Here is a 17,371-nt window from a genome sequence, read left to right on the forward strand (position 1 = left end):
GAAATCTCTTGAGTGAGAAAAGTGAATAGAAGGGAAAATAGTGAAAGAGGAGAGAAAGCTTAAAAATCAGCTGAGGGGATGGTTAGTAAATAATAAAGAAACACGAATAGATAAAAGAAGATAAAGATAGATAAAGGTAAAGAAGATACAGAAGAGAGTACTATTATGAAGTTATGCATGATGGGTAAATTTACAGACATAAAATTAAAGACTTCAATGCTTGGCCATAATCTAGAACAAATTTTATTTGTTCTGTAGATGAGAGAACTGAGATCCAAAAAGGTTGGGACTTAGGCAAGCTCTTACAAGTATTTTCCTGCAAAGATACAGGATATAAGATATGTCTTCCTTGATTGGCCTCCATAATACACTGGCTGACCATTGGCCTTTAATGCAAATGAGACATCAACACAAATAAGCATTTAGTGTTAACTATACCCTGGAGGAAAGTAACTAGTGAGTATCAACCTAATACTTGCAGTGAAGTAATGACAAAATAGATCTGATAGTGCAGCCTGGAGGAATGGAACTGGTTAAAAGAGGGAGAGACAGCAGATAAAGACTATTTGCATGGCTTAGAGAGTATTAAATATCAAATTAAGAGATATTGGTACTTAGGACATCTGAGCTGAATTGTGGCTTAAGCTTTTTTAAAATTACAATTTGTGCTTCATAATTTTAGAACTTTGCAGTTTTATTTCTTCCAGGTTTTCTTTTGGTGTAGCCTGTCACAAAATTCAATTTAAAAAAGGTCAAATCTATTAAAAAGCAAAAGTGCTTGAGCTATTTTCTCGTTCTTCCTTTATACATTCTTCCTTAATTTTGAATGGTTAATTGGAAACCAGCTTCAACTTCAAAGGCCCAGTCGTAGTTGAAGACAGCTACCCTTGTAACTGTTGCTAGCAGACTGTCAGACCTCCTCTAGAGACCTGCCCTTACTGATTTGGGAAAGCTTGAGAGCTGAATTAACCAATTGTACCCAGTGTAAGGGAGAACAGCAGGGCTTTTAGCTTTGGTGTCAGCAGAGCAAGTAGGAAGTGATCCTTTAACAGTTCCCTCTTGATAATGTTAGAAATTCCTTTGATCTCATGTGTCTGGTTTTTCTTGTAATTAGGAAGGCTCACTTCTTCTTGTCATCCCCCAAATAACCTTGAAATCCATTTTGCTATCAGGTAAAAGGCTAGGTGGGTATAAAACCAATGTGTTGTCTCTCTGTATGTTTAATACACCTCTCTCTGGGTAAGACCAGAGCTCTAGCTCTCAATAAGGGTAATCCTGGCCCCTCTAGTTACCAGCTTCTATCCTTAAGTAGACTATCCAGGCTTCACTTCCTTTAGTCTTAAAATTGAGCTAATAATAGAAGCTGTCATGCAAGGTTGTGTTGAACATTAAATGAGATAGCACTTGTGAAGTCTTTAATATACTGTCTTAGGAATACTAAGTAATTTGATGAAAGCTAATAAATTATGGAGTTTGGATTTGAACTGGATTCTATATCTTTCCTCCACAATAAATATACCGGTGGGCCCATAAATGTTTCTGGTTATCATCACTATTATTATTGTCTTCAAGAAAATCAGTTAGTTCCTGTGGAATTACCAAAGTTATGTGAAGCCTTTTACTCTCCTCGCTATTGCCTTAGTGCAATACGGTTAAAGGGAAAGGACCTTCATACAAGTGACAAATACTATTCAGTAGCCCATAATATGTGCCAAGTGAACAGTAAGTTTTAGGTATACTAAGATTTGGGTTGAGGGAGAAATTTCTTAAAACTGATGTGAACAGGCAAACTTCGTGAAGAAGGGACTTGACTAAACTTTGAGGGATTAATCCAGTGTGGATAAGCATAATAAGAAATAGTGTATTCCAAGGAGAAATTAAATGAACAAAGACAGTGAAACTGGTATGGATGGGGGATAATTAACATATTTGGCTGCTGGAATGATTTGTATAGAGAAATAATAGGAAATGTATTGAAAGAGAGAGACAATGATGAATGGGAGAGCACTTTGAATGCCAAGCTAGAGTTTACAGATAATGGTAAATTGATAAAAGGCTTAGGACCTTTGAAGAAATATTTTATATTCTGATCAAATTTGCTTTAAAATGTTGTCTGAAATTGTGCCATGTTTTCAGCTAACCTTGGCTCAAATTTCATTAGTTAGATAAGAATCTCCCATTTTTCTCAGTTTAGTAAAACCTATCTTTCCATTTTTTTTAACAATGAAAGAAGAAATCAGAATGGATATTTGAAGCTCCTTGGGAAATATTAAAATAAACAACAAAAACATAAAACTTATAAACAAAAAAATTCCTGACAGAAAATTTTTCAGTAGAATAAGACAAAACTTTATTTATAGAATAATTAGAAAATAATTTATGTCTAATATTATCTTTACTATTATGAACATAATAAGACTACATCAAATCTAAAGACTGGAAACATGCTATTGTTTTCATGGCCACAGAGGATGCTATATTATTGATGTAGAAATTGACATTCTGTAGGCTGTGAGATGGAACTCTGGGCTATATAGCATTCCTCTCCTAGTCTTCTATAGACTCTGCCTTTGTTAACCTGGTAAGTGATTCATAAAACTAATTATAGATATTACTTGATCAAAAAACCCCAAATACTACCTCTAAACTTACACACTCACACCCTCTCTACCATGTTCTATCATTCTTTTCTAGCATTCTCTATTTTAACAAATAGGACAGTCATCTATGATTTTTAAAGTCTGGTCAGTGTTTGTAGGAACATAATCCAGCTCAGTAGTTAATGCTTACCAACATTTCTTTTTTATAAATCTCTGTTTTTAGAGGTTTACCAGTTAGCTTTAAAAATCCTGTTATGGTTTAGAACTTGGTGTACATGAACTCTGTCAAGACAAGGTGGTTTGACCTCTTTTTGTTTCTCTTTAAAACAAGCTATTTTGACTACTTCTTAGTTTCAGAATAGCTGGGCTAAAATGAGATTGTAATTTTTATACTTACTCTCTCACAGTTACAAAAATGGCTTCATTAAATGAGTAAAACCGTTTTAGGTCATCACACTCTTATGTGAAGGGAAATATATTTAGTAGCATAACAAGAATTTGACATTTTAAATGTAGTCAAATTCTAAAAAGTATTAAGTTGCTGACTGACTGCCAATTATACATACATTAGGAGTGTTTAAACAAAAGTTAGCATTTCTTTCCAGATCTAGACAATATTTTTTTGACAGTCTCAGACTCAACTTTTTCAAGATTTGCTTACAGCCACCCATGCTTGGATAAACTTTTTAATTCATTTCTATTTTTTTTACTCACAGAGTCTTAAATTTATTGAAAAGTATTAGAAGGATATTGTTTGAATCTCAGATATAGGGTAAATCTTTTTTGTTATTAAAGGAGACATGACAGTATTAAAAAAATTATGACAAAAAGTAGCTTATCAATAAATTGCAGATATTTGCTCATTTAAATTTTAGTAATAAGAAATGTAACTTACATTTTATAAAGCTTAATAGCATTTAAATCACTTTCTAAGAAGATTATGTAACTTTATACTCACAGTGATAAGAAAGGGAGGAGAAATGTTATCTCCATTTTACAGCAAGTAAAAATAAAAGCTTCGGAATCTGTAGTTCTTTTGATTCAATCGCTCTCACCTCTCCCAGTAATCTTAATTGTGAAATCAGGGTGCATTTCTGGGGATATATATTCATTGCTGTCTGGCATCAATACTTAGCTCTCCCTATTTCATTCACAGCTCCAAAATGAATTGGAGAGTGAGGTTGCGACCTAGCTTCTCTGAGTAACTCTAGCACTGGCATCTTGCCATCCAGCCAAGAACAGCATGGCCTGAGCAGGAGGTGGGAGCTGCCCTAGCTTTTGGGTCAGTTTCTTCTGTCCTCTATTATGCTTAAACTTGCTTTTTTGGATTAATATAAAATTTCAAATCCCCTTCGTTTTCACTCTTTCTTACTGCATTTCCATCCATTTTTAAATTACCTGGTAATACTGTGAACACAGACATATTCATCAGTTTGTGGGTTTTGTTTTTGAGTGTGTGGTTAGTAATACTGCCGCAGTGGTTGTTATAGTAACCAGTTCTCTTCAGCAGAGGAAGGAATATGGGCATTTGACAATGCCTAAGATTTAATAGAAGGAGATGAAGTTCCTAAATTTCGTATTTCACTAGGAGATGATTCCAGGGCAACAGCTATCTTTTAAAGTCTCTCTTTTTAAGTAAAGGATAAAGTAGATGCAGGTGCCAACTTCCCTTTTTCCTGAATTAACTTGGATAAATTGTCTCCATCGGGTAGTTTGTTTTGTTTACGTAGTTATTCATCTAGTGTGTGTCCAGAGATGTTAGGCAAAAGTGCCCGAGTTACCAGGAAAAATTAGCACATTACATAAAGCTGCAAAGTTAGTTTTATATGACATGGCCACTCACAGCAGGCAATTTGCAAAGAACAACAACATTCTCAGTGGGCTCCTCCCTCTTGCTTCTTGGTTTGATTTAGCTCATTTATTTTAATTATTCTTTATTTCATCTGTTGGTTTGAAGCACATTACTTCCTTACTCTCCATTCTCAGTTGTTTCCCAGAAGCAGTGTCACTAACAGATTTATTTTTGTGCAATAATAATATCAATATACATACTCCTGCTTAAATCAATGTTCATATACATATATAAGATTTAAAAATATTTTATCATAGAGTATTGAGTTACTTTTATTCATTTAATGTACTATGGAATACTTTCCAAATTAATACATGACAATATACCTTATTAAAATTAAAGAGTGTGTAGTCTGTTTGCCTACTAATGAGAAGTTCGGTGCCTGCCAACTTATTTCCCTGAGTAACCAGTGTTGTAATGAATGTTCTCATCTGCAGAGTAAGCATTGATGGAAGAGAAATGGCTGCATCATGAAACAGGAACATGTCATGTTTTATAAATATTGCTAAACTGCCATCCAAAGGATGTCACCACTTACAATTCTATGAATGACATGTCAATATAAATGTGCCAATTTCTTTATATCCTCATCAGTGACAGATATTATTTCTCTTTCAAAAGTGTGTTGCCAATCTGATAGGCAAAAAATGGTATTACATGGGTGGCTTTATTTTGGAGGAAATAGGGGAGTGAAGACCTCTTTATAATTATAAGTATGGATGCCACCCTTGAACAGGTTTATCATACATATGGAATATGTATATATATACATATATAAATTACAAGAAATTTTCTTGTAATTTTTATACAATATCCTTCATTACACAAAACTACATTTCTGTGCAGTCAGGTCTGTCTGATCTTTACTCAGGAGCTTCTCTGTTTTTATATGTTTTAATACCAGTATTTTATTTTGTTGTATCGTTTTAAACTTTACATCTTTAATGGAGCTTGAGTAAATTTTCATATATAGTATGACATACACATATAATTTTTTCCCCAAATTGAAAGCTAAATTTATCAACACATTGAATAATTCATCCTTTTCAAATGGCTAGAAAAACACTTCACTACTTACTAATGTCTACATATAAAAGCATCTACTGTTAAACTTTATTTTCATTGATTGATTCAATTCCTGTAACAGTACCATTATACACACACATACACACAATTTACAGAGTAATGTGATATATCTTTACAATATTGTGTCTTCCCATGCAGAAATATATTATTTTTCTCTAGTTTTACAGAAAATATCTTAAATTCTTAAATAAAATAGTATATATTCTATTAGGTAAGTCTAGCATATTTTGGGTTACATTAACTTTCAGTAGGTTATAGATTTTGTTGCTACTATGATAGGGATACTCTTAAAAGTATGTCCCAATTTGTCTTATCTGTGCGTAGAAAATTTTAGATTTTTATTGGTTATTTACCCAAATAACTTTCTAAATTACCATGTTAGCTGTATTTGTACTTTACAGGATATTCTTTAATGAGAACGCTTCTCATGTTTTACCATTTAAATACAGATACTATAAGTTTCTAGATGATACATTTTATCAGGTTAAGTAAGTTGTTTTTGTTGTTAAAATACTTAGAAAAATTTGTTTGGTGTTAAGTATTGAATTATATAAACTTTACAAAATGTATCAAATGCTTCTGGACAAACAACGCAAGATGTGAAAAATATACATACTGAAAATTATAAAATATTTCAGAGAAAATAATGAACCAAACAAATAGAGATATACACCATGTTTATAAACTGGAAGACCTAATAGTGTTACAATGCCAATTTTTCACAAAATCTAAAGATTTAAAGCAATGTCAGTGAAAACCCTAACAGGTCTTTTTTTCTAGAAATGACATGGTAATTTTAAAAAGTATTTGAAAAGAACTAAAATAGCAAACAAAATTTTTAAAAAGAACCATTGGAGATTTTGCCTTACCTGAAATCAAGACTGACTTTTTAAATATAATAAGAAAGACAGTATGATATGGCAAAAAAATAGATCTATTACTGGGACTTAAAATAGAAACCAGAAATAGACACAAAGCGTATACGGTCAAATGATTTTTTTCCAACAGCAATTTTTTTCAAAAGCAATTTCTTTCAATTAAAAAAAAATCTCTGTAATAGTGGTACTGATATATTTATGGAAAAAAAGAAATCACTTTGATTCTTATCTCAGACGATTTAGAAAAATCAGTTTGAGAAGGATCATAGGCCTAAACATAAAGTCTAAAATACAGAAAAAATAGATTATTTTCATGATCTTGGCAAAGATTTTCTCCTTCCTTACTTCTTTTCCTTTTTTCTTCTGTTCTTTCATTTTTCATTTTTTTTTAAGCAAGACATCACAAAATATGAAACATCATATTTACAAATTAGACTACATCAAAATTATAAAAATAACTGCTACGGAAGTCCCATTAACAATATGAGAGTAGGGCTTACCTGGTGGCGCAGTGGTTGAGAGTCCACCTGCCGATGCACGGGACATTGGGTTCATGCCCCGGTCCGAGAAGATCCCACATGCCACGGAGCGGCTGGGCCCGTGAGCCATGGCCGCTGAGCCAGCGCGCCCGGAGCCTGTGCTCTGCAATGGGAGAGGCCACAACAGTGAGAGGCCCACGTACCGCAAAAACAAAAAACAAACAAACAAAAACAATATGAGAGTAAAGCTACAGATTCGGAAGGATTTCTATATAGACTATATATTTGAAAAAAAAATTCCAGCAACTCAATAATAAAAAGTCACCCAAGAAAAAAATGGGCAAAACACACACCCAGACACTTCCTCAAAATTAACATACAAAATGAAACATGAAAGGCCAATAAGTACATGAAAAACTATTAAATATCAGATAATATAAATGAAAACTTCCAGGAGATACTACAACACACCCATAGGAAATCATAAAATAAAAAAATGATTGACAAAATCCAAATATTATAGAGGGAGTGGAACAACCAAAACTCTCATCCATGGGTGATCAGAGTGTCAAATTGTACAACCACTTTGGGAAACTGTTCATCAGTTTCTTAGAAAGTTAAAATATAACTTACCAATACCACTCATAGGTATTTATCATAGCTACATATCTACAAAAAGCCTTACACTAAAATGTTCATAGTAGTATCATTACCATAGCAATATAATAGACAAATACAAGAAAAGATCCAGATTTCTATCAATGGATGGACAAAAGTGGAAGCTAAGCAGTAATATAATAAACAAGTATAATGCAATAAAAAGGAAATAAATATTGCTACATTCAAGAACATAGATAATTTTAGAAGTATTAAGCTAATTGAAAGAAAATGTATGAGTCCATTCATATGAAATTTTTGAATATGCAAAACAAACTTATGATAGAAATCAGATCAGTCATTGCTTCTGTTGGGAAGGGTTCGAGGTTGACTAGGAAATAGACATTAGGGCATGAGGAAATTTCCTGGGGAGATGGAAATGTTTTATATTTTGATCTGAGTATATCATTATATGTAAATACTCCAATTAAACATACATTCTTCTCATCAAGAGGCACTATCAAGAAAGTAAATAGACATGCTAAACCATGGGAGAAATTATTCTCATTACCTTGTATCTGACAAAGTAACTTTTATCCAGAATATATAGTAAGCTCATTCAAATCAATTTTAAAAATAAAGACAACTGAATTTAAAAATGGGGAAGAGATGGGGCTTCCCTGGTGGCGTAGTGGTTGGGAGTCCGCCTGCCGATGCAGGGGACACGGGTTCATGCCCCAGTCCGGGAGGATTCCACATGCCGCGGAGCGGCTGGGCCCGTGAGCCATGGCTGCTGGGTCTGCGCGTCCGGAGCCTGTGCTCTGCAGCAGGAGAGGCCACAAGAGTGAGAGGCCCGCGTACCACAAAAAAAAAACAAAAACAAAAACAAAACAAAACAAAAACTTGGGAAAGAGAAGGACGAGGGGAAGATGGTGGAAGAGTAAGACGCGGAGATCACCTTCCTCCCCACAAATACACCAGAAATACATCTACACGTGGAACAACTCCTACAGAACACCTACTGAATGCTGGCAGAAGACCTCAGACCTCCCAAAAGGCAAGAAACGTCCCCACGTACCTGGGTAGGGCAAAAGAAAAAAGAATAAACAGAGACAAAAGGATAGGGACGGGACCTGCACCAGTGGCAGGGAGCTGTGAAGGAGGAAAGGTATCCACGCTCTAGGAAGCCCCTTCGCGGGCGGAGACTGCGGGTGGCGGAGGGGGAAAGCTTTGGGGCCGCGGAGGAAAGCACAGCAACAGGGGTGCAGAGGGAAAAGTGGAGAGATTCCCACACAGAGGACCAGGGCCGACCCGCACTCACCAGTGCGAGAGGCTTGTCTGCTCACCCGCCGTGGCGGGCGGGGCTGGGAGCTGAGGCTCGGGCTTCGGTCGGAGCGCAGGGAGAGGACTGGGGTTGGCGGATGTGAACACAGCCTGCAGGGGGTTAGTCACCACGGCTAGCCGGGAGGGAGTCCGGGGAAAAGTCTGGACCTGCCGAAGAGGCAAGAGACTTTTTCTTACCTCTTTGTTTCCTGGTGCGCAAGGAGAGGGGACTAAGAGCGCTGCTTAAAGGAGCTCCAGAGACGGGCGCGAGCCGCGGCTAAAAGCACGGACCCCAGAGGCAGGAATGAGACGCTAAGGCAGCTGCTGCCGCCACCAAGAAGCCTGTGTGCGAGCACAGGTCACTATCCACATACCCCTTCCGGGGAACCTGTGCAGCCCGCCACTGCCAGGGTCCCGGGATCCAGGGACAACTTCCCCGGGAGAACGCATGGCGTGCCTCAGGCTGGTGCAACGTCACGCCGGCCTCTGCCGCCGCAGGCCCGCCCCGCACTCCGTGCCCCTCCCTCCCCCCTGGCCTGAGTGAGCCACAGCCCCCGAATCAGCGGCTCCTTTAACCCGTCCTGTCTGAGCGGAAAAACAGACGCCCTCCGGCGACCTACACGCAGAGGCAGAGCCAAATCCAAAGCTGAGCCCCTGGGAGCTGTGAGAACAAAGAAGAGAAACGGAAATCTCTCCCAGCAGCCTCAGAAGCAGCGGATTAAAGCTCCACAATCAACTTGATGTACCCTGCATCTGTGGAATACCTGACTAGACAACGAGTCATCCCAAATTGAGGAGGTGGACTTTGAGAGCAAGATTTATGATTTTTCCCCTTTTCCTCTTTTTGTGAGTGTGTATGTGTATGCGTCTGTGTGAGATTTTGTCTGTATAGCTTTGCTTCCACCATTTGTCCGAGGGTTCTATCAGTCCATTTCTTTTTTGTCTTAAAAAATTTTTTTTCTTAATAATATTTTTTTATTTTAATAACTTTATTTTATTTGATTTTTATTTTATCTTCTTTCTTTCTTTCTTTCTTTCCTTTCTTCCCTCCTTCTTTCCGTCCTTCCTTACTCCCTCCCTCCTTTCTTTCTTTCTTTCTTTCTTTCTTTCTTTCTACTTTTTCTCCCTTCTATCCTGAGCCATGTGGATGAAAGGCTCTTGGTGCTGCAGCCAGGAGTCAGTGCTGTGCCTCTGAGGTGGGAGAGCCAACTTCAGGACACTGGTCCATAAGAGACCTCCCAGCTCCACATAATATCAAATGGAAAAAAATCTCCCAGGGATCTCCATCTCAACACCAGCACCCAGCTTCACTCAACGACCAGCAAGCTACAGTGCTGGACACCCTATGCCAAACAACTCCCAAGATAGGAACACAACCCCACCCACTAGCAGAGAGGCTGCCTAAAATCATAATAAGTCCACAGACACCCCAAAACACACCACCAGACGTGGACCTGCCCACCAGAAAGACAAGATCCAGCCTCATCCACCAGAACACAGGCACTAGTCCCCTCCACCAGGAAGCCTACACAACCCACCGAACCAACCTTAGCCACTGGGGACAGGCACCAAAAACAACGGGAACTACGAACCTGCAGCCTGCAAAAAGGAGACCCCAAACACAGTAAGATAAGCAAAATGAGAAGACAGAAAAACACACAGCAAATGAAGGAGCAAGATAAAAACCCACCATATCTAACAAATGAAGAGGAAGTAGGCAGTCTACCTGAAAAAGAATTCAGAATAATGATAGTAAAGATGATCCAAAATCTTAGAAATAGAACAGACAAAATGCAAGAAACATTTAACAAGGACCTAGAAGAACTAAAGATGAAACAAACAATGATGAACAACACAATAAATGAAATTAAAAATACTCTAGATGGGATCAATAGCAGAATAACTGAGGCAGAAGAACGGATAAGTGACCTGGAAGATAAAATAGGGGAAATAACTACTGCAGAGCAGAATAAAGAAAAAAAATGAAAAGAATTGAGGACAGTCTCAGAGACCTCTGGGACAACATTATACGCACCAACATTCGAATTATAGGGGTTCCAGAAGAAGAAGAGAAAAAGAACGGGACTGAGAAAATATTTGAAGAGATTATAGTTGAAAACTTCCCTAATATGGGAAAGGAAATAGTTAATCAAGTCCAGGAAGCACAGAGAGTCCCATACAGGATAAATCCAAGGAGAAATACGCCAAGACACATATTAATCAAACTATCAAAAATTAAATACAAAGAAAACATATTAAAAGCAGCAAGGGAAAAACAACAAATAACACACAAGGGGAATCCCCATAAGGTTAACAGCTGATCTTTCAGCAGAAACTCTGCAAGCCAGAAGGGACTGGCAGGACATATTTAAAGTGATGAAGGAGAAAAACCTGCAACCAAGATGACTCTACCCAGCAAGGATCTCATTCAGATTTGATGGAGAAATTAAAACCTTTACAGACAAGCAAAAGCTGAGAGAGTTCAGCACCACCAAACCAGCTTTACCACAACTGCTAAAGGAACTTCTCTAGGCGAGAAACACAAGAGAAGGAAAAGACCTACAATAACGAACCCAAAACAATTAAGAAAATGGGAATAGGAACATATATATAATTACCTTAAATGTAAATGGACTAAATGCTCCCACCAAAAAACGCAGATTGGCTGAATGGACACAAAAACAAGACCCGTATATTTGCTGTCTACAAGAGACCCCCTTCAGACCTAGAGACACATACAGACTGAAAGTAAGGGGTTGGAAAAAGTTACTGCATACAAATGGAAACCAAAAGAAAGCTGGAGTAGCAATGCTCATATCAGACAAAAGAGACTTTAAAATAAAGCCTATTAGAAGAGACAAAGAAGGACACTACATAATGATCAAGGGATCGATCCAAGAAGAAGATATAACAACTGTAAATATTTATGCACCCAACATAGGAGCAGCTCAATACATAAGGCAAATACTAACAGCCATAAAAGGGGAAATTGACAGTAACATAATCATAGTAGGGGACTTTAACACCCCACTTTCACCAAAGGACAGATCATCCAAAATGAAAACAAATAATGAAACACAAGCTTTAAATGATACATTAAACAAGATGGACTTGATTGATATTTATAGGACATTCCATCCAAAAACAACAGAATACACATTTTTCTCAAGTACTCATGGAACATTCTCCAGGATAGATCATATCTTGGGTCACAAATCAAGCCTTGGTAAATTTAAGAAAATTAAAATTGTATCAAGTATCTTTTCCAACCACAAACTGGACAGCTACATGTAAAAGAATGAAAGTAGAATACTCCCTAACACCATACATGAAAATAAACTCTAAATGGATTAAAGACCTAAATATAAGGCCAGAAACTATCAAAATCTTAGAGGAAAACATAGGCAGAACACTCTATGATCCTTTTTGATCCACCTCCTAGAGTAATGGAAATAAAAACAAAAATAAACAAATGGGACCTAATGAAACTTCAAAGCTTTTGCACAGCAAAGGAAACCATAAACAAGACCAAAAGACAACCCTCAGAATGGGGGAAAATATTTGCAAATGAAGCAACTGACAAAGAATTAATCTCCAAAATTTACAAGCAGCTCATGCAGCTCAATAACAAAAAAAAACCAATCCAAAAATGGGCAGAAGACCTAAATAGACATTTCTCCAAAGAAGATATACAGACTGCCAACAAACACATGAAAGAATGCTCAACATCATTAATCATTAGAGAAATGCAAATCAAAACTACAATGAGATATCATCTCACACCAGTCAGAATGGCCATCATCAAAAAATATAGAAACAATAAATGCTGGAGAGGGTGTGTAGAAAAGGGAACACTCTTGCACTGCTGGTGGGAATGTGAATTGGTACAGCCACTATGGAGAACAGTATGGAGGTTCCTTATAAAACTACAAATAGAGCTACCATATGACCCAGCAATCCCACTACTGGGCATATACCCTGAGAAAACCATAATTCAAAAAGTGTCATGTACCAAAATGTTCATTGCAGCTCTATTTATAATAGTCCGGAGATGGAAACAACCTAAGTGTCCATTGTCGGATGAATGGATAAAGAAGATGTGGCACATATATACAATGGAATATTACTCAGCCATAAAAAGAAACGAAATTGAGCTATTTGTAATGAGGTGGATGGACCTAGACTCTGTCATACAGAGTGAAGTAATTCAGAAAGAGAAAGACAAATGCCGTATGCTAACACATATATATGGAATTTAAGAAAAAAAAATGTCATGAAGAACCTAGGGGTAAGACAGGAATAAAGACACAGACCTACTAGAGAATGGACTTGAGGATATGGGGAGGGGGAAGGGTAAGCTGTGACAAAGTGAGAGAGTGGCATGGACATATATACACCACCAAACGTAAGGTAGATAGCTAGTGGGAAGCAGCCGCATAGCACAGGGAGACCAGCTTGGTGCTTTGTGACCCCCTAGAGGGGTGAGATAGGGAGGATGGGAGGGAGGGAGACGCAAGAAGGAAGAGATATGGGAACATATGTATATGTATAACTGATTCACTTTGTTATAAAGCAGAAACTAACACACCATTGTTAAGCAATTATACTCCAATAAAGATGTAAAAAAAAAAAATGGACAAGAAACTTGAATGGGGCTGGTGCGCGAGGTGGGTCAGCAGCTGGCAGGAGCCGGTAGGAACCTGCGACGTCGTGCAGTTGAAGATTCTTCAATCACCATGTCAAGTGACACAGATGTTTCTCTTTCTTCATATGATGAAGGTCAGGGATCTAAACTTATCCGAAAAGCTAGAGAGGCACCATTTGTCCCCATTGGAATGGCAGGTTTTGCAGCAATCGTTGCATATGGATTATATAAATTGAAGAGCAGGGGCAATACTAAAATGTCTGTTCACCTGATCCACATGCGCGTGGCAGCCCAAGGCTTTGTTGTGGGAGCAATGACTCTTGGTATGGGCTATTCCATGTATCAAGAATTCTGGGCAAAACCTAAACCTTAGAAGAGGAGATGCTGTCTTGGTCTCGGTGGTGCTTGCTTTAGTTAGACATCTCATATTGAGGTTATATGTTTATGTTGAAAATAAATTCTGTGGGTCAGACAATAACATAGTAATTTGAATATTGGCTTCCTTTCTTGCAGGCTTGATTTGCCTGGTGACTAGTTCACTAGCTAAGTCATTCAGGGGAGTCAGATGAGCACAAAAACATGTCACTTTTAAATGCACTCGATATTGGTACAGTGTCCACCTTCTTAAACTCTTCTGATAAAATTAGTTGTAAAGAGGACAACATGCCAAACCTGAAAATGCTCCCAGTTGCTGCAGAATATCATACGCTTTTGATGTAATGTAGGAATCCTGTTTACCCCAGTTAATTTAACTCTTTCTGACTGCCTTGTGGACTGGGTACTGTTTTTAAGGTCTGGCTGGCTCTTGAAGAACCCTTTCAGAACAGTGCACGGAATACAACATTATAAACCTCCCAGCAACTATGTGTGTGTTTTTAAACCAAACCTAAAGAGCTGGTAACAGCTGCTTTGAAGTAGTATCTGTTTCAGAATCATAGTTGTAAACATGAGAATAACTTAACTGTAGATCCCCGTTTAGCTGTTTTGTAATTGCAGAATTATAGTTTGCTGCTGTTATATTAGAATAATTTTTAAATGGCATTTTGAAATAGAAGTGTGTATTTTAAGTGCTAATGCAAAGGTAAATGAAAAATACTTTTTAAATGTGTGCAGTCTGTTTATTTCCTCTGAAAGAATCATAAATGTTAAACTAAATAAATCGCCTGTAATGGAAGAGATTTATGAGCAAGCTGGTTTGGTCAGACATTATACAAACTTTGGTATACTACAGAATGCTTTGTTGTACTTGTGAAATTCTCTTGTCTAACCTGAATTTACCTTCCATGGTGATAACATGGTAAATGTAATGTTATTAAAGTAAGTGAACACATCAAAAAAAAAAAAGAAACTTGACTGGATATGTCACAAAAAAGATGTATGAATAGCCAATTATCACAAGAAAAATTTCTGCATATCATTAGTGATCAGGGATTGCAATTAAAATCACAATGAAATATCACTATATACACATTAGAATGACTAACTCTAAAAATACTGAAAACGTCAAAATTTGGTGAGCATGCAGTGCAGTTGAACCGTTACATTGTTGAAGGTATTGGAAAATGGTACAATCACTTTGGAAAACTCTTTGGCACTTCCTGATAAAGTTAAATATGTATCTACCTTACTATCCAGCAATTCTACTCCTGGATATTTACCTGAGAGAGATGAAAATCTATGCCCACAAAAAGGCTTGTACAGGAATATTTATAGTGGCTTTAGTCATAACAACCCAAAACTCAAAGCAGCACATATGTCAATCAACAGGGGAATGTGATAACAAAGAGTGCACTGTTGATACAGAGAAACAACATAGATAAACCTCAAAAGCATATGTTGAGTAAAAGGCGAACACAGAAGAGACCCTATTGCATGATTCCTTTTATACAACGATAAAGAATAAGAAAAAAGAACCAGGGACTTCCCCGGTGGCACAGTGGGTAAGAATCCGCCTGCCAATGCAGGGGACATGGGTTCGATCCCTGGGCCAGGAAGATCCCACATGCCATGGAGCAATGAAGCCCCTGCGCCACAACTACTGAGCCTGCGCTCTAGAGCCCACGAGCCACAACGTCTGAGCCCTGTGCTCTGCAACAAGAGAAGCCACTGCAATGAGAAGTCTGCACACCACAATGAAGAGTAGCCCCCGCTTACCACAACTAGAGAAAGCCTGTGCACAGCAACGAAGAGCCAACACAGCCAAAAATAAATAAATAAATTTATGAAAAAAAAAATCAGAACAGTTGTGGGCTATTGAGTGGTAGTATTTGAAAGGAGCATGAAGAAACCTGGTGGGGTGATAGAAATGTTCTATATCTTGATGGGTTGGTATTTATATGAGTGATTACATCAATCAAGAGTTATTAAATGTTTGGGGGCTTCCCTGGTGGTGCAGTGGTTGAGAGTCCACCTGCCAATGCAGGGGACACGGGTTCGTGCCCCAGTCCGGGAAGATCCCACATGCCGCGGAGCAACTGGGCCCGTGAGCACGTGTCATGGCCACTGAGCCTGCGCGTCTGGAGCCTGTGCTCCACAACGGGAGAGGCCACAACAGTGAGAGGCCCGCGTACCAAAAAAAAAAAAAAAAAAAGAGTTATTAATTGTTTATTTAAGGTCTGTGCTCTTCACTATATGTAAATATTACCTCAGTTAAAAAATATATGTAAATATTTATTGCTCTGCTACATGCGATGTTAATATTTTGAACAAAATTTATTGCTAAAAATTAAGTTGTGTACAAAGCTTATAAAATATTATTCTGACCAAGCGTGCCAAGGGAAGGATGAGTGATAAGCAGGACACATTATTCTTTTGTGACTATTAAAAGTAGTAAAGTGAGAAATCTGCAGCTTAAAATAGAAAACAAACAAATGTAATCAGTGTTTTCATAGCAACAAATGCTGGAACCATTGTGTTCTCCCGTGAACTGTCACAGAGTGGTTTTGTGTTTCTGGGGTAATACCAGTGGCAGTAAGCGGTAACTACTCTTGTTTAGTTAGAAACACCTTTCTGTAGTTAACCATTTTCTCCCTATTTCAACCTTGTCTGAATATAATGTATTCTTTCCAAGTCAGTGCATTTTAAAGTTTCCAGAAACCGTTTTTTAACCCTAATAGTTCTGTCCAAGAACATTGTTACATTTGCTATGGATTTTTGGATTTTGTTGGGGATTGAGAGGAGCGAGAATTTGGAATCGATAAATATTTCAATCTTGGCTAAACAAGTTAACTCTGGGAGTCTTAGGAAATTAAATGAATATACTGGAGCTAGAGTAAGACTGAGTTGCTTTAATGTACAGTTACAAAATATATACGTAAAGTACCTTGGTTTTGGTAAAGGCACAATAAATGTTGGTTACCTTTTATTCCATTTCTATGCATATATAGGAAGTACCAAATCATTCCGCTTTATTCATTCATTTATTAAATAATTTACTTAAATACCAATTATCACACCTATTCAGTACTGCAGACAAAATTAGTAGTAATATCAGAGAGGAATACAGAAAAATGAGAGAAAACAGGAAGAAATAAAGGTCAAATTCTAAAAACAGGTAACATGCCTTTATAAAGGTTTTCGTAAACTAACATAAAATAACATACTAACACATTCACAGTTATTTGTGAACTCCATAAAACATTTAAAAATAAATAAAAGGATGCTTTTGAAATAAATTCTGGGACTCCAATGTAAACAAAGTTGACAGACCCTGTGTACTTACTGCCAGTCATTTCCCAAATCTCATCGAAACGGCAGAAAAGAATATGATTATGAGAATAAATTCATAATAGTACCAGCAAGAAAAGGTGCCACACACAAGCCAGAATAGATAGAAATTCAGAAAGTTACAAAGCAAATGCTGTCAGTTTGAGAAAGAAACCCAAGAGAACTAAGGATTCTGCAACCTCAAA

At 37.4% G+C, this 17,371-nt stretch overlaps 1 protein-coding gene across 1 annotated transcript; it reads left to right on the forward strand.

Annotated features, from left to right (window-relative positions):
- The first annotated feature begins 13,475 nt into the window (after window positions 1-13,475).
- Window positions 13,476-15,077, forward strand: LOC307187888 (HIG1 domain family member 1A, mitochondrial). Its single transcript, XM_079924414.1, has one exon. It carries the CDS (start codon window positions 13,552-13,554, stop codon window positions 13,831-13,833), a length of 282 nt encoding a protein of 93 aa, XP_079780540.1. The 5' UTR covers window positions 13,476-13,551; the 3' UTR covers window positions 13,834-15,077.
- Window positions 15,078-17,371: the final 2,294 nt, after the last annotated feature.

The sequence above is a fragment of the Stenella coeruleoalba genome (assembly GCF_951394435.1).
Source record: "Stenella coeruleoalba genome assembly, chromosome: 6".
Lineage (NCBI taxonomy): Eukaryota > Metazoa > Chordata > Mammalia > Artiodactyla > Delphinidae > Stenella > Stenella coeruleoalba.

Coding starts and splice junctions, on each gene's coding strand:
- LOC307187888 (XM_079924414.1), top strand. CDS start 13,552: ATGTCAAGTGACACAGATGTTTCTCTTTCTTCATATGATGAAGGTCAG.